An 18,903-nucleotide genomic window follows, 5' to 3' on the forward strand; every position below is an offset into this window, starting at 1 on the left:
CAGGCTTCATTGAAACGCAACTGTTGTAAACTGACGTAATTACAAATTTAAATCTCGCAGGTGAACGCAAATAAAGTTTTATTTTTTCATAAATATAAAACAAATGTAAGGCGCGATAACCTGAGCTTTTCTTCCAATTTGCGTTGTGCTCTTTTTATTTTTCCTACAAATTGGCGGGACTGGACCTACTTGTTTTATGCCGACTCCGAACGGCATCTGCAAAGCAGATGTGTTTTCACTAAAAGCTTAACAGAAATACACTCGGAGTGTTTGTCAAACACTGCCGAGGGGCGACCCCGCTTAGAAAAATTTTCTTCCAATTGAAAAACCTTGTTTGTAAAATTTTTATGTTGATTTGTTCCGGGCTTGAACCCAGGATCTTCGGAGCACGATACTATCACACCACGGCAGCTTTGTTATAAAGGTGAAACATTTATTGCCGGTAATTTTTGCCCCTCGAAGTGTTCTATATATGTCCGTGAACATAATCTCACCAGCCGGCTGTTTTGTGGTATCATGAAAGCTCGAAAAATAAAATGTTTTATTTACCTCTCTTTACAATTAACCGTCGATATATCACTCTTAGCGGTCGCGGTGGTGTGGTGGTGCATATTCGCCTCAGGTGATGGGTATAATTCCCGGGAAATGCAACAACCAAATACTTCAGAATTTTTTTTTTTTTAACGCGGTAGACTTTCGGTAGTAATTTGGAAAATAGTCCGAGTGTATTTCTTCTATAAAAAAGCTATTCTGGAAATTTCAGCTGCTTTGTAGATGTCGTTCAAAGTTGACTTAGAGTATGTTGGTCCTCTTCGGCAATTTGTAGTAAAAGTTAAAAAAGTTACACGATGGAAATTGGAAGAGAATATCGGCCTAAATCTCCTAGCAGATTTATCGTTGTTGTTGTTGTTTTTGTTGTAGCAATGTATCGTGCGAAGTATTTACGTATTTACGTTCTGTTCTCTAAATTATTCTTATCCCATTCGCTTAGTTGAAATTCTATGGAAATTTCCCCGTACGTCGTCACGAAAAGACTTCAATGTGAGCTTTATGCTGGTCTGCTAGTTTTTTCAAGACTTTATCGTAATGTTGTTATCGAATGCTTGAAACTAAAATAGATTTAAAGTGATTTTTTATATCACAATAACCGCACATTCTGCCTTATCTGGATAAGAAACTAAGTAAGACACTTGGACAGGTTTGCAAGTAAATTTTTGGTAAATTCTTCAATGAAATTATCCACATGGATTATATAGACTGCAAGACGGCGCATGGTTTCACTGATCTCACTGTTTATATAATCGGCTGTGAGTTTATATTAAAACCGTACCAAATAAGGGCACAAGTTTGGTGTTTATGTAACAGGCATGTGTAAAATCTATTCAGGTCATCTTAATCATAAAAAGTCGTTCTCTCCCGCACAGGAATTTTATTGGATTTTTTGCCTTTTAAAGACTTTTCTTTCTTCTCGGTATGTAGGTCATTGAACAAATCTTTGCTTTAGTAACTGTCTAAATTTCTTCTCCATCACTTTTATCCAAGCACGACTGTTGCCATTTTCCGCAAGCTTAACTAAATGATATTTCGTCATCTGAGTGGAATACCACTCTATCTTTGCAGCCGTTTTGAAAACACCCTATCATGGAAAACGTTTCAATAAAGCCCTATTTCTGATTTTTTTTTTTTTTTCAAAATCGCCGTAGCTTAGAACTCGATTGAAAAATGTCTCATCTCAGATTTTATTTAAATAAAACGCGCTATCTGAGCTCGAGTTCAATACATTTCGATATTATCTGGGGTGTTTATGAAAAAAAAACCTTAGGATAAGGCGTTTGGCAAACAAATTCTAAAAAAGGGTGTTAATCTAACGTTTTCTGAGATAGGGTGTTTTCGAAACCGCAGCCGTGATAGGGCCTGGCTGGACCTAAAAGAAAATTTAACATTTTGTGGAAACTTCAGTTTATTTATTTATTTTTTTTTAATTTCGAAAACAAGAATAATGAATTCTATAAATAAAATAAAATATTAAAATACCCCTCTCATTCCCATTTCCCATCTAGTTCCTAATACTTTTATCATATTTAATTTCCTTTTAAACCCTCTATGGACTTTCAGAAATAATTCAAAACAATAATTTGCCAAATCGGTATGAACGTTTTCGAGTTTTAGCTAGCCTAACGAACAGATCCTTCCTTAGTTGTAGGACTTCCCACTGGTCATGTTTGTATTGGACCGCATGCGGAAAGGATTGGCGCTTCATATAATGATTATTGTAGAAGATGCGGCAACGAAGAAGAGCCTGAAACTATTAGGCATATACTCTGCAAATGTCCAGCGCTCGGTAAAAGAAGGTGATGTTTTGTGGGCAAGATATTTCACGTCGATCTGACTGATATAGCTGAGGTCAACACACGACGCTTAGTTAGCTTCACAAACTCAACGAAGTGGTTTTATTAGGAGAATAAAAACAAATCCGTTCACAATGGGCCTATAAAGGCCTAAGCGATGCGGACGGCAGCCACGTAAACCTAACCTAACCTAACCTAACGAACAGATATTGATTACATATATGTACATATATATGGTCTGACCATCCACCCATCAGTACTCAATATGAATTTTTCACACAAACCTTAATTTAATAAATATTTTTAAATTTTATAAATATATGATTGAAAAAATTGAGGATATAATCTCCTGTTATAGAAACTGTGAATTAAAATGCAAAAAGGTCTGGGTGGAGCCATCAGTATAAATGAAGGTTAAAGCAAGTTTTGATTTTATTCACTAAATATTTTAAGAAATGCCCTTTCTCCCGGATGTGGTATTCGAGCCCACACTCCTGCGATGATTGATAAGCAAGCAAACAGACTCCACAAAGCCTAGTCTTGTTGTAAAATTTTTTCTCAATTGCCTTCTTCTATTAAAAATATTTATGCTTTCTTACATAACATACTTTGTTTTGTTAAGTGTTTTAAATCTATGAATTGTTGTTGGATTGTTGTTTATAAACAAGTTTCTGAATTATGCTGTTTTTTTTTTTTAAGGCACATTAACTAACTTAGATGCTATTGCTTGTTGTTAAACAAAAACAGCTGTCGTCTTTATGTAGTGTTGTTTAAATTTTTCCTAAATATTTAAAAAATTTAAATTGAAGACTATTTAAAAAAGGTTCCATACCCGAAACAATTGGGAATTTTCCGCTCAAACACAACAAAAACCATTCATGGTTTTTTATGGTGCTTCCAGAAAAAAAGTAGCATAATGCAAATATTTGTTTATAAAGTACATGCTGAGTTTATACATATTTTTATACACAGGGTGTACTTGTGCACAACGGTATTATAACTTCGGTGGGACTGAATTGAAATAAATATAAACCTGCTAACATGATAAAAACAAACTCCAGGTAAACCGTTCTCTCTTCTGGGCGGCCATGATTTTTTTAAAGTTTTTGCGCAATAGAAAATTTAGCAAACAAGTACGGGACTGTCTTCGGGCTGTGCCGAAGACTTCATACCTTTCATGAATGGGGCTGAGCAGTAATCTCATCCCAGTCGTAATATGCGAATAATTGGCTGTATAACATATTGAATATACAGAGCATAGATGTACATAATTAAGAGACATTTTCTATAAATAAAAAATCGGTAGGTTGTGTAAGGTCGGTTTCTTATAACTGGCAGTGATGCGCATCCGTTGATAACACTTTCGACCATATCGGACAAATTTTCGTCATGAACAATAAATGGCCTAGACAGTCTTAAATGAGTATAAAATATAGTAACGCGCCGAACGCCGCCGCCGCGGCGTCGATATTTTTGACATTCGGAAAACGACGAAAATCGGCGGCGGCGTTTATCGCCGTCGTATATCTCTAGTAGCTACAGTACATCCGCAAAACGTTTAATGCCATGAGACTAAAAAAACCGACCAATTTTAATGAAATTTGGTAGAAAGGTTATTTTAAGCACATAAATATTTTATATACTCTTACGGATGACGATACTTGCTTATGAAGAATAAATAAAATATCGTGATATTTCTCCTTAAGTTTATTCAAAATAAGTATATATTTAAAAAGCAAAGATGGGTATATTTTATTGTTGCCATTGTTGTATTAACGATAAAGCTGTGTACATAATTTTATTTCGGCCAAACTAACCCTTCCTTACTTGCTCGTAATGCTTTTCCAAACTGTCTATAAACAATTTTGAATATATGCCAACTGGCCTTAAAATATTCCCTAACCATCGTGCAAAGGAGTAAATATGTATATAATTTTAGAAATATATGTGATAAAATTATTTAAAAAATGAGTGCAAATTTAATTCATTTTCATTACGTGACTTGCATACAAATCGCATCAATGGTAATGCATCTTTTAATATACAGTTTGAGCCGAAACTTTTCACGCCGTATGTAACCTGTTTTAAATCCGAAGTAAAAAAGAAGACTTTTTAAATTATTTAAAAAAAATTAAACGGAGTGTTCCTCAATATTACTGGTTCAACTTAGCAATGCAAAAATTATACAATGAACTGTAAGAGTAGCATTGAATTATTAAATAATGTAGTGTATTTCATTATGCAACTCATATTTACCTCTATTTATATTATATTACATTTACACTGGCCTTATGTGCAATATACGAAAGCATATGGTGAAGTTGAAGCTTCCAGTCTGATAAATTGAGGAAGATATGACAAAAATCTTCTTTTCTGAAAAATCGGTTGTATGGTGGATATGTGCTATAGTGGTCCGATCCGGCCGGTTCCGCCAAATGTCTAATCGGACACCTAAATATACCCGCTGACCAAATTTTATCAACATATCTCAAAAATTGAGGGACTAAAATGCTTACTTCCAAATGAGTCATTTGAAAGCGTTTACATAAGCCTCATTCGCAGCTCGCTTAAGCTGCCCTGCAAGACTCGACTGCGAGGACAGCAATCCATCGCAAAAAATGCGCTGACGTAATTGATTAAATAATGGTACGATAAAAAAATTAAAAATAAAAAGCAGTTTCTGGAAGAATTGTCAGTTTTGCTTTTCCGCTATTTAAACACAAATATTTTTGTAGCCAACACTCGTTACTTGAAGAACAGAGGGTGGCGCGAAAGTGAACAGGCGGTCTTTGCTGTCTTTCTGCTGTTGTCAAATTTTTGTTTTGTTTTTTTTTTTTTATTCAAGAACTTTTTGTTGATTTGGAACAACAATTGACGATTTCACAAATTTGTTCATTGACAAATGATACACGATCTACAGCAATATCGTGAAGTTGCGAATGAGTATCTGAGAGGCTCGTAATACGAAAACTCGGGATTGACGGTATACGGACCCAAGACCCAACATTTATCTATGTAAACCAAGCATTGGGGTTGGACCATTGACCAGATAAAGGTGGCTGGTGTAAAAATATATAGCGGCAGGGGTTTTACAGCAAAGATGCTTCAACAAATCAGAGCCTATAGGTTTACCTAATTGCAAAAAGATAATTTGGCATAAGAGAAATTTTTCTTAAAGAGCCCTGGCTATTCTTGAAAAGGTTTAGAAAAAAATGATATACTCGCAGCCGTATAATCAGACATGATAGGAATTGTTCTGATTTACTCTATCTATACACTCGCCTCTTCTCTATCTAACCCTTTCCCTTTTTATTTCATCTCCATTCTGCATTTTCTAGTTTGTCTTAACTTTGCCTATCGCTTTAATTATTCCGTAAATCCACTTTTCCTCTTACTTTACAGCTCTTGCTCTTGTCCAAGTCTAGCTCTCACTATCCCTCTAAATGTTGTCCTTATCCATAATCTCCCTGTTAACCTCTTTTTATTACTTTGACTCTAGCTATTATCCTTATTCTCACTTTTACTCTCACTATCCATCTTCCTCTTTTTTCATTACTTTTACAACTTCCCTCCAACCTCCTCTACTTCTTCCATTTTCTTCGTTTTCTCTTCTCTTTTTTTCGTGTCCCCGTTTCCAATGTGGAGATCGCTTTTTCCGCTTATCACGTTACTAAGGTAGTAAAACAGTTGCAAAATAGTACCAAGAGTTTTCCTTCCATACTACTTTAAAAATCATGACCGAACCTCATAGTCCGTTAAATTTTTGTTGCTGTACTACTGAACTCACCTGTCTGGTTTTATTGCATCATCAATTTTCAATAAATAAAACCATTTTTAGTAAGGAATGGAAAAGAAATGTAAAATTGTTGCTAGGAAAAAGTCGCCGTGTGCAAATATGATACGCAACTTCAAGATAGGAGTTACCGATAATCAGCAATAAAACTTCTTGTGTCTAAAAGGTGACTTTATACCCTTAGATCAGGGGTGAACTCTAGGGCTTCCTTCCATCCAGCAGTGAGTTCTATGCTTAAACCTTCTTTATGTAAAGACATACCAACGTTGTTAACCACTGACTTAGGTTATGATACGTTGATTAACCAATGTGTTCTTGCCGGGTTTCTTTAAGTGAGAAAATGTTAACAGCGTGTGTGGGTCGGACGTGCGGATTGCACTTGCGGGCGAAATGCGATCGAATGAGTCATTCCATAAATGCGATTTTGGGAATTCTTGACATTTCGGATTTTTTACCCAAAATGACTCATTTGGGTATTTACGGGATTTGTATTCATACTAACTGTACTAACTTTTTATCATAACGCTTTACAGAAAGATCAACATATACACACCTTGCTTTAGATGCAACCAATTGATGTCAGTGAGTGGGTGTATATAATCCAAAGAAAAAACAAAAATAATTAGAAGGAAACAAAAGGCATTAGCAAGGCATTGCGAAAGTAATTAAAACGAGAAAGACAAATGGGGAAAGCACCGTCTCCTAAAACATATAGTAAGTACATATGACTAAATACTTCGAATGCTAATTTTTGCACCTCTGGGCTCATATTATGTTATACGATCACGCGCTAAAAGCGATTTTGACCCAAATTGTTACGCGTACTCACATGGCATTTATTAAGTATTAGAGTGATGATAAAAAAATACTTTTTCGCGACACCTTTTTGTTTTGGTTTATGACTTTTAACGGTCTTTTTACAAAATTTTTTTAAATAATTTTTCTTTGAAATTTCATTTCCGAATATTAGTTTTTTTAGTTTTAATTAAGTGGTGGGAGCTATCACTTTATAGTCTTCTTAGTGTCGTATCAATTTCCCGCACAGAACTTTCAATCATATTCGCCACTTTAAAATGCACTCATTGCTGGTCATAGTGTACTTTCTCGACGTTACAAAATGTAATCTTCAATAACTCCTTTGGATTATTTATATTCGCTTGTGATCGCTAGACATTTTGTTATTGTGTTTTAAATAAACCATTTTGCAATCGTATGAACGAGTCATTTTTGGGTCTTCTTTTAATCGCGTGAAACATGAATCACTACTTAGACATCTAAACGTGTCAAAAAAGACTCATTAATGTAATTTTTGTTAGAAATCAATGTTGCTTTTTGTTATTGCGTTATGTGATGGAGTTCCACCTTAGCTCAGAAATGGTGAGTCCTTTGAATGGCATATGTTTATCTACTTATGCTCATATGTACTCATTAGATCCATGTTTTATTAAAATTTTTATAAATAGCTTGACATATAGATATTTATCATTTGAAGGAATTTTTTTCACAATTTACTCCTTAATTGTATGCTTCACTCATGAACGAGTATTTGAAGAGCTTTAAAGTGAACACTGTTTTTATAGCGCAGCCCTTTAGAAAGGTTGTCAGCGCAATTTATGGCTTCTTCAACCCGAATAAAATACCTTCTTCGCTGGAGCATCATCTTGCATTCGTATAACATGGCCTAGCCATCGTAGTCGCTGTATTTTAGTTCGCTCGACCGCTCATCATTAAATTTTCTTTGCTACTCGCCGTTGCAATCTAAGCCCGTATCGTGTGTTACGATTCGTATCGGACTCCTTTCTTATGAAACTATTTAAACAATTTATGTTAAATTATAAATCTAACTACTTAGTACGCAAAGCCTCTAGTTCACATGTCTCATAATTCGGGCTCACGATTTCAAAGCTATTTAGATTTAACGTTTAGTGATACTTCGCTGGATTTCAGAGCTGATGTTGTTTGTGTTAATGTTGGTTCCGGGGTAAACGAAGTCTTTTACCATTTCGAAATTATGAATGCCAAAAGTGGCGTGATCGCCAAGGTTAAAGACAAACCTACAAATAGCACAGCGAAATAAAGGCCTTAGTGTCTAAAAAAATTGTGCACTTTTAAAATGTCTTTATGAGTCATAATTTTAGAAGATTGAATTTACTAATTGAAAAAAATATTGAGTGAGTCTTTCAATATAAATTTTTTTGAGGAAATCGTGAACATGTAAAAAATATGAATACGAAATAAATGATACATATATATATTTTAATGAGTGTTTAGAAAAAAGTATTACATTTTTTAGCGAGTTCTTGCTAAGCTCAGTGAAGAAGATGAATCATCGAGTAGATTTTCTGAACCCTACAATAAAGAGCTTAAAATATTTTTTAAAAGAAACTTACGTAAACATAGCCGATACTCAAAAAACAAATGAATCAACACTTAGCAATGCTGTGCAAACTAAAATTGATCAAACATTTTAACAAGCTTCGCTAAGTAGATATTGTCTTATAGTCTTATATACTGTTATTTACTTGTTTCGATTGCAAGTTAGAAGCAAATATATATGGGGTATTCCATCCCATTTCGACCAATTTTGAACCCGACCCCTTTAGAATTGTCTGAAAGTTTTTTTTCTAGTTACGAAAGACGTTTTTCAGAATTTTTTGAACTCAAAAAAAGTTATGAATTAAAAAAAAAAAAACGGTGTTTTTTTCAAAATGCTATAACTTTTTCAAAAATTGACCGTTTGGGATCTTTTTTTTTAAATTTGTTTTTAAATGTACTTTTCGGAAAAAATACAAAAAAATTTAAATTTTTTTTTTTGTAATTTTTCAGTTTTTCGAGATTTTTCGAATTTCGTCATTTTTTTTTCATAAAAAACTTCAATCAATTCTGCAATCATCTCCACTAATCCCGGAGTGGGCCGACATTTTTTTTTTTTTTTGTTTTACTTAATTGAAAAAAAACTTTAAAAATTTTTTTGTATTTTTTCCGAAAAGTTTTTGTAAGCTAGAAAAAGAAGAAAAACTTTCAGCCAATTCTAAAGGGGTCGGGTTCAAAATTGGTCGAAGTGGGATGGAATACCCCATATACATATGTACTAGCAAACACGGCAGACGTTGTTCTGCCCTAAATTTGGTCTATCAGCATACATTTTAGTAAGCTTTTTCCGTCTAACTCTGCCCTCGCCCTCTACACTTTTTCCTAATCTTTGTATTCACTCCTCCCTCCGTATTTTTCGCTTCACCTATCTCCATCTTCGTCTCATTCCTAGTCCTAATCCCAGTCCCAATCCTAATCCCAGTCCCAGTCCGTCTATGGTCTACTTCCCGCAAAAAAGCATCGTAAATACTAATATAGGCAAATTATATATATTAAATTTCAGGCAAATCGAATAGGACGTATGTAAATAGGTATGTGGGTATTATTAATTCATGTCTCTATTTTGGTTTCGCATGCATATTTATCAGTTTTGCCAGGTTGATGCGACTATATCGAATATCACAATGAAAATCACTTTAAAGCTCTCGGCAACAGATTTCATTTGATATCCTTAATACGCACACATTCTAGGTGTATCCTGACCCTAGTCACCCAGCGGTGTAAAACTTACTCGGCACGAAAGCATACAGCAACAGCTTCAATTTGATACCCATAATGTAAAAACACTATCTAGGCGTTCACGTGCCCACGTTTTGGCCTATATCTCGAGACCCTAGTCACGCAGGTGTATGAAAATTACCCTCTACTAAAGCACTCATCAACAGCTTTCATTTGATATCCATATTGTATAAACACATTCTGGGGATACCCGGGTTATTTGGCTTATAAACCACGCGGAGCCCGAGGCCTTTCCAATGAATGCAAAACCGTGGAAATCGGCTCGTGCGTTCTGGAGTTATATCGCCAGGAAGGAAAACCCGACTTATGTTTATATTATAGATATACAGGTATTTAAAGCAGATAAGGGATGGTTACACCGGACGGGATATTCTGGGCTAGACCCCAAAACCCGTCGTCCTCGTAACTTTTACAAATCCTTTGTGGCATCTTGCTGTTTACGCCTAAGGCGTCCCGTAGTTTGCATTTTAGCGCAATTTACAATTTATAACAAGCAACATACTTATGTTAGAAGTATTACATATAGGATTTAGCAAAATATTAACAGAATATAAAGAATATTAAAAAACGTACGCTGTCATAAAAAGTTGGACCTTCCTCATATAAAACATCGTTGTACTTTAAACCCTTAAAAAATCACTCAATGCATAACAAATTATCGAACCATATGTAAGTACATGCATTCAGATTAAATATTGGCTCAAATTTAATATGATTATTCTACTTTAACTTGTATACATATATAATTAAATTGTATAAATAAATTTACGAGTTTCTTATTTGTTTTGTAAAACATGAAAAAGTGACATGTGAAAAGAGCTGCATGCAGAAACCAAATTTTTTCAAACTAAATTGCATTTAAAATGAAATGAAAAAAAAATGTTTTTTACTATTTTTTTAAGTTCTATTCATTTCACTGACCTCCAATACACAATCGCCTGGTTTCAGACCGCTCATTTCCGCTGCAGTGTGTGCATCAACCGCATTCACCTAATGACAAATAAATATGAGAGTATGAATTTATATTCAGGGTGATCCATACAGAGAATATTTTTATTATTTTTGCTAAGATGAAATATATTTAGGGCGTCCAATGAGCCATCCTACGCTGGATAACGATCAAAACCCATTGGAAAGATACGGATCAGTACTATGAGAGTTGGCAGCCCTCATCTAATGTGTACACATAATAGGTTGTCTGTTATTTTCAAACTATTTTCCCGAATCGCTCCATAAAATTTTACTTAAAAAGTTAAAACAAATAACTAGTATTATTAGTGCTTTAAACCATGCCAAAATTGCGATATATTTTCAATATAAAATTGTATGGGATTTCACGCTTAAAAAGGTTAGAGTAGTAAGGCTTAACAAAAGGGTCCACAGTTGAGACACGTGCAAAAATGTTGGAAGAGCTACCAAAAGACGCGATTTGAACTAAATAACAATCGTCCCAAGGCTGATGCCAAATATTTTACTTCTGTCAGAAGCTTTGTGCAATTGCAAATTATGTTGTAGTTCTTGTATTTTTCATATTTTGTTGTAGGTATGCAAATAATAAATATTTAGTTTTCTAACAGTATTTAAAAGTGATATAACGTTAATATTTTATCGTTTTAGAACTTAAAATAAACATTTGTGTGTTGTTGATTCGCACGTAATAACCTGACCCTTATTATAAACAGCTATAAATAATATTAAAACTGCTATCACTTTTTATACTCAGCTGAGCAGAGCTCACAGAGTATATTAGCTTTGTTCGCATAACGGTAACTAATCGATATAGATATAGACTTCTATATATCAAAAGGATCTGGGCGAAAAAAGAAATTCATTTAACCAAGTCCGTCCGTCCGTAAACACGATAACTTGAGTAAATTTTGAGGTATCTTGATAAAATTTAGTACGTATGTTCCTGGGCACCCATCTCAGATGACTATTTAAAATGAACGAAATCGGACTATAATCACGCCCACTTTTTCGATATCGAAAATTTCCAAAAACCGAAAAAGTGCGATAATTCATTACCAAAGACGGTTAAAGCGATAAAACTTTGCAGGCGGGTTGACCTTATGATACAGAATAGAAAATTAGTAAAATTTTGGACAATAGCCGTGGCACTGCCCACTTTTAAAAGAAGGTAATTTAAAAGTTATGGAAGCTGTAATTTCGCAGTGGTTGAAGATATATTGATGAAATTTGGCAGGAACGTTACCCCTATTACTATATGTGTGCTAAGGAAAAATTAGCAAAACGGGATTACGAAAACGCGCACTTTAAAAAAAAAAATTTTTTAAAGTAAAATTTTAACAAAAAATTTAATATGTTTACAGTATATAAGTAAATTATGTCAACATTCAACCCCAGTAATGATATGGTGCAACCAAATACAAAACTAAAAGAAAATTTCAAAAAGGGCGTGGCTCCGCCCTTTTTCATTTAATTCGTCTAGGATACTTTTAATGCCATAAATCGAACAAAAATTTACCAATCCTTTTGAAATTTGGTAGAGGCATAGATTTTATGACGCTGTTTTCTGTGAAAATGGGCGAAATCGGTTGAAACCACGCCCAGTTTTTATACACAGTCGACCGTCTGTCCTTCCGCTTTGCCATTAACACGATAACTAGCGCAAAAAATGATATATCTTAACTAAACTTAGTTGACGTACTTATCTGAACTCACTTTATCTTGTTATAAAAAATGGCCGCAATTCAACTATGACCACGCCCACTTTTTCGATATCGAAAATTACGAAAAATGAAAAAAATGCCATAATTCTTTACCAAATATGAAAAAAGAGATGAAACAAGGTAATTGGATTGGTTTATTGACGCAAAATATAACTCTAGAAAAAACTTTGTAAAATGGGTGTGACAACTACCATATTAAGTAGAAGACTATGACAAAAGTTCTGCAGGGCGAAATCAAACGCCCTTGGAATCTTGGCAGGAATACTGTTCCTGGTATTACTTACTTACTTACTTAATTGGCGCTTAACCGTCTAAACGGTTATGGCCGTCCAACAAGGCGCGCCAGTCGCTCCGCCAAACGGCGCCAATTGGTCACACCAAGGGAGTTTAAATCGCTTTCCACCTGGTCCTTCCAACGGAGTGGGGGCCGATCTCTACCTCTGCTTCCATAGGCGGGTTCCGATAGAAACACTTTCTTGGCCGGAGCATCATCATTCATTCGCATAACATGGCCTAGCCAGCGCAGCCGCTGTGTTTTAATTCGCTGGACTATGTTGATGTCTGCGTGGAACTCGTACGGCTCATCGTTAAATCTTCTTCGGTACTCGCCATCGCCAACGCGTAGAGGTCCATAAATCTTTCGAAGAACTTTTCTCTCGAACACTCACAAAGCCGCTTCATCTGCTGTTGTCATGGTCCATGCTTCTGCTCCATATAGCAGGACGGGTACGATAAGTGACTTATAGAGTATGATTTTCGTTCGCCGAGAGAGGACTTTACTTTTCAGTGCTGATGTTGTTGCTAGTATTGATGCTGGTTCCCAAATAAACGAAGTCTTTTACTATTTCGTGGTTGCCAAGGCGCGTATTCGCCGACTCTTTGCTGGATGACAGCAGGTACTTCGTTTTGTCCTCATTCAAACCCATCTTTACCGCTTCTTTTTCTAGTTCGGAGTAAGCAGAACTAACAGCGCGGGTGTTTAGGCCGATGATATCAATGTCATCGGCATATGCCAGTAATTGCACGCTTTTATAGTATATTGTTCCAGTGCGGTTAAGTTCTGCAGCTAGTATAATTTTCTCCAGCATCAAATTAAAGAAAGCGCACGATAAGGGGTCACCCTGTCTGAAACCTCGTTTAGTTTCGAACGGCTCGGAGAGGTCCTTTCCAATTCTGACTGAGCTGATGGTGTTGCTCAACGTCATTTTGCACAGCCGTATAAGTTTTGCGGGGAAACTAAATTCAGACATAGCGGCATAAAGGCAGCTCCTTTTCGTGCTGTCGAAGGCGGCTTTAAAGTCGACGAAGAGGTGATGTGTGTCGATTCTCTTTTCACGGGTTTTTTCCAAGATTTGGCGCATTGTGAAAATCTGGTCGATGGTTACCAGGCCTGAAGCCGCACTGATAAGGTCCAATCAGCCGGTTCACGGTGGGCTTCAATCTTTCGCACAATGCACTTGAAAGGACCTTATATGCGATATTAAGAAGGCTGATTCCACGATAGTTGGTGCATTTTGTAGTACCCCCCTTCTTGTGGACTGGGCAAAGAACACTTAGATTCCAACCGTCGGGCATGCACTCGTCCGCCCATATTTTGCTAAGAAGCTGCTGCATGCGCCTTACCAACTCCTCGCCACCGTACTTGAATAGCTCCGCAGGCAATCCATCAGCGCCCACAGGCTTATTGTTTTTCAATCTGGTTATTGCTATTCTAACTTCGTCATAATCGGGCGGGGGGACATATATTCCATCATCATCGATTACGGGATCGGGTTCTTCATCTCTGCGCGGTGAATTGCTGCCTCCATTTAGGAGAGCAGAGAATTATTCCCTCCATAATCTAAGCACTCCCTGGAAATCAGTTACAAGGTCGCCGTTTTCATTCCTACAGGAGTTTGCCCCGGTCTTAAAACCTTCCGTCTGTCGCCGTATTTTTTGGTAGAATTTTCGGGCGTTATTCCTGGTGGCTAGCAGCTCAAGCTCCTCGCACTCACGCCTTTCTGCTTCTGCTTTTTTCTTCCTGAAAAGGCGTCTCGCTTCCCTTTTCAACTCACGATAGCGTTCACACACTCCTCTTGTCGCGCTCGATTTTAACGTAGCCCTGTAGGCAGCGCCTTTTCTTTCGGTTGCAACGCGGCATTCTTCATCGTACCAGTTGTTTTTTCGTGGCCGCCGGTAACCAATTTTTTCCTCGGCGGCAGTACGAAGTGCTTTGGAGATATGCTCCCACTGCTCCTGTATTCCTTCAGCATGAGTTGTGCTCTCAGAGAGCAGGTGTGAGAGTCGAGTTGCGAAATCATTGGCAGTCTGTTGTAATTTAAGCTTTCGACGTCTAGCTTTCCTTGTGTTTTTTGTTCCTTGGTTTTAGCCGCGTTGAGGCGGTTGCGTATTTTGGCTGCAACGAGATAATGGTCCGAGTCGATGTTAGGTCCTCGGATCGTATGCACATCTAAAACACTGGAGGCATGCCGTCCGTCTATCACAACGTGATCGATCTGATTGCGAGTATTTCGATCAGGAGACAGCCATGTAGTTTGATGTATCTTTTTATGCATGAACCTCGTGCTGGATATGACCATGTTTCGAGCACCGGCAAAGTCAATCAGCCTCAGTCCATTAGGAGAAGTTTCATTGTGTAGGCTGAACTTTCCGACTGTAGGGCCAAAAACACCTTCTTTGCCCACCCTGGCGTTAAAGTCGCCAAGCACGGCTTTTATATCATGGAGGGGGCAGCGCTCGTATGTGCGTTCTAATTGTTCATAAAAAGTGTCTTTCACCTCATCGTCTTTCTCCTCTGTCGGCGCATGGACGCAGATGAATGATATATTAAAACATTTTGCTTTTATTCGGATAGCGGCGAGACGCTCGTTCACAGGCGTGGACGCCAGCACTTGGAGACAAAGTCTCTCTCCCACCACGAATCCGACGTCAAAACTGCGCTTATTCGATGTCACAATTTTTGATCTTCTTTCTTCCTTGCTTCGTCCAACGCATTTCTTGGATGGCGGTGATGTCAGATTTTGCTTTGACGAGGACATCAACCAGCCGGGCATCTGCACCAATCCCATTCAGGGATCGGACGTTCCAGGTGCATGCCCTCAATTCATTGTCCTTCAAATGTCATCATCAATAGAGAGTGTATTTATCCGAGGCTTGTTGTTATATTTCATTGGGGTATGGTTTTACGTGGCGGGTCCCAAGCCCAGCGCACAATCCGCTCAGCGGGGGTGAAAATATTACTTGCACGTTTATATAGCGAGCCGCTTGCTCCAAGACAGACGCCCGCTTGCAGCCAGACCTAGAGGTATACAGACGCTGTCGATGTGATCTCCCTCCGGCTAGCCCTTAAACTGATTATGCCAGAGTGGCCTAGCCAGGTTGTCGCCTTCTCATATTAGCTCACCGCTAAACGGATGTTTAGCGGCTACCCAGAGGATACTTGGCCGCAAGCGACCGGCAGTAGTGAGCTGCTTGAACCGCATGCAAAAGAATCGCTCTGGCCATTCCCAGGTGAATGGCGGTCAGAAGCTTTCCCCACTTTCGTGGACTTCTACACACGGCTCCACCCTCCTGGTATTACATATATAAATAAATTAGCGGCACCCGACAGATGATGTTCCGGGTCATGCTGGTCCACATTTTGGTCGATATCTCGTAAACGCCTTCATATATACATCTAAGGGTCACTCCCTTTTAAAACTATCATTAATACCTTTACTTTGATGCCCATATCGTACAAACACATTCTAGAGTCACACCTGGTCCACCCTTATGGCGTTATCTCGAAAAGGCGTCTACCTATAGAACTAAGGCCCGCTCCCTTTTAAAATACTAATTTACACCTTTCATTTGATACCCATATCGTACAACACATTTTCTAGAGTCACCCCTGGTCCACTTTTATGGCAAGATCCTGAAATGGCGTCCACCTATAGAACTATGACCCACTCCCTTTTAAAACCCTATTTAATACCTTCCATTTGAAACCCATGTCATACAAAAACTTTCCAGGGTTACCCTAGGTTAATTTTGCTAAATGGTGATTTTCCCTTATTTTGTCTCCAGAGCTCTCAGCTGAGTATGTAATGTTCGGTTACAAACGAACTTAGCCTTCTTTACTTGTTTGTTCATAATCTTAGGGACATGGTTCAAAAGAACCATTGCAATGAATGACGTACTCTTGTCTGGTAAAACCAAAACGATGCTTTAGGGAAGATAGGGCCCGATTGACTGGCGAATCATGTGAAAACGACTTCATAGGTCGAAAGGACATTATAAGATGTCCAAGACAAAAATAATAAAGTACTAATTCCAAAAAGCGGATGCCAAATAAGCGTTACAATAAAAAATCAATTTCGGCTGTATTTGGAAGGAAAAAAAATATTTAAAAACAAGTAAGGAAGTCTTAGTTCGAGTGAAACCGAACATTACATACCCAGCTGTAAACTTGAAATGCCGTTGTTGTTTGTTTTGTATGCTTAATAATGTTACAAGGCTGCGTAACAATACATATACATATGGTTCTATTCTGAACTAATTTTTCTTCGAGTTATGGCTCCCGGAACATAGAAAATTGCTTAGTCATAAAAGGGGCGGTGCTACGCTACTGCTGTTTATCATCCGATTTCGCTCCTGAAAGTACTGCACCATGGCACAAATATATTCAACCCACTTACCGACGGAACAGTTGACGTTTGTACCAGGAGGAAATGGTACTTAGGGCTGTTTTTACAATCTCCAGTTAAGTTAGATTTTATGTGGAGAATAGCAATCTATCAGATTGCTTCACTTGATATTTTCGTATTCATTTCGTGACGAAATCGATAATGTGAATATTTTGTAGAACAAATGGCGAAAATCGATTGTGAATCCACGAGCACAAACCAACAGCTGACTTTGGATTACTCTTTTTCCTTGAACATAACTGAGACGCGAAGCTTCAGTTAGCATTGAGAAAACGAAAATTTCGAATACTTATAGAAAAGTCCCCCGCCCGATTATGATGGAGTCAGAATAGCAATAACCAGACTAAAGACCAACAAGACCATGGGCGCTGATGGATTACCTGCGGAGCTATTCAAATACAGTGGCGAGGAGTTGGTGAGGTCCATGCATCAGCTTCTTTGCAAAATATGTTCGGACGGGAGCATGCCCGACGATTGGAATCTAAGTGCTACTGTTGGCAGCCGTAATTTCCAAATAGCGAAAGACTTCTCTTATTTGGGAACCAGCATTAACACTACATCAAGCAGGACCAACATCAGCTCTGAAATCTAGCGAAGAACCACTCTTGCCAATAAATGCTACTTTGGACATGGTAGGCAATTGAAAAGTAAAGTTCTCTCGGCAAACCAAAATCATACTCTACAAATTAGTTATCGTACCCGTCCTGCTATATGTTACAGAAGCATGGACCATGACAACATCAGATGACGAGGCTCTGTGAGGTTTCAAAGGAAAAGTTCTTCGAACGATTTATGGACCTCTACGCGTTGGCGATGGCGAGTACCGAAGGAGATTTGACGATGAGCTGTACGAGTTCTACGCAGACATCAACATATTCCAGCGAATTGAAATGCAGCGGCTGCGCTGGCTAGGCCATGTTATGCGAATGAAAGATGACGTTTCGGCCAAGAAAGTGTTTCTATCGGAACCCGCCTATGGAAGCAGAGGTAGAGGGCGGCCCCAACCCGCTGGAAGGACCTGGTGGGAAACGATTAAAACACCCTTGGTGAACCCAATTGGCGCCGGCTGGCAGAAAGAAGAAGCGACTGGCGCACCTTGTTGGACCACCGTAACCGTTTATACGGTTAAGCGCCAATTAACTAAGTAAGTAAGACTATCTGAAGATGATAAAAATGGCCCTTAGATGGTAGGGCTTTCGGTGAAAGTTAAAGTTCAATACTAGCGGCCCCGAGGTGTGGTGGTAGTAAGCTCTGCCTACCAATGAAATATCAAAAATTTCAAATTAAGTTTTTTCATTTAGAAAAAAGTTATTCTTAGCTCGGTCGCCCCTAGGCAGTGATTTGATAAACACTCCGAATGTACCGCTGCCATGAAAAGTTTCTCAGTTTACACTCATCTTCCTTGCAGTAGCCGCTCGGAGTCGGGGTAAAACATGTGAGATAAAAAGGGCGAAATTCGAAAATTCTAGAAAAACTGAAAAATTACAAAAAAAAAAAAACTTTAAAAATTTTTTTGAATTTTTTCCGAAAAGTACATTTAAAAACAAATTAAAAAAATAAAAGATCGCAAACGGTCAATTTTTGAAAAAGTTATAGCATTTTGAAGACAAAAGCGGTGTTTTTTTTAAAAATTAATAACTTTTTTTGAGTTGGATGAAAAAATTCGAAAAACTTCTGAAAATCGTCTTTCGTTAGCCAGAAAAAGAAGAAAAATGTTCAGCCAATTCTAAAGGGGTCGGGTTCAAAACTGATGGAAATGGGATGGAATACCCCAT

General features: G+C 37.7%; 1 protein-coding gene across 5 annotated transcripts in view; it reads right to left on the reverse strand.

Moving 5' to 3' along the window:
• Positions 1-18,903, reverse strand: part of LOC137238062 (uncharacterized) — an 87,031-nt gene that overhangs the window by 67,501 nt on the left and 627 nt on the right. For 4 of the 5 annotated variants that reach the window (XM_067762633.1, XM_067762634.1, XM_067762632.1 and 1 more), the window contains exon 2: positions 10,675-10,743. The exons of the other annotated variant lie outside the window; for it this stretch is intronic. In XM_067762633.1, coding sequence (XP_067618734.1) covers positions 10,675-10,743 — 69 coding nt within the window. The remainder of the gene's footprint in view (positions 1-10,674; positions 10,744-18,903) is intronic. 5 annotated transcript variants of the gene reach the window in all.

This window comes from Eurosta solidaginis, chromosome 1 (genome assembly GCF_040869045.1).
Source record: "Eurosta solidaginis isolate ZX-2024a chromosome 1, ASM4086904v1, whole genome shotgun sequence".
NCBI lineage: Eukaryota > Metazoa > Arthropoda > Insecta > Diptera > Tephritidae > Eurosta > Eurosta solidaginis.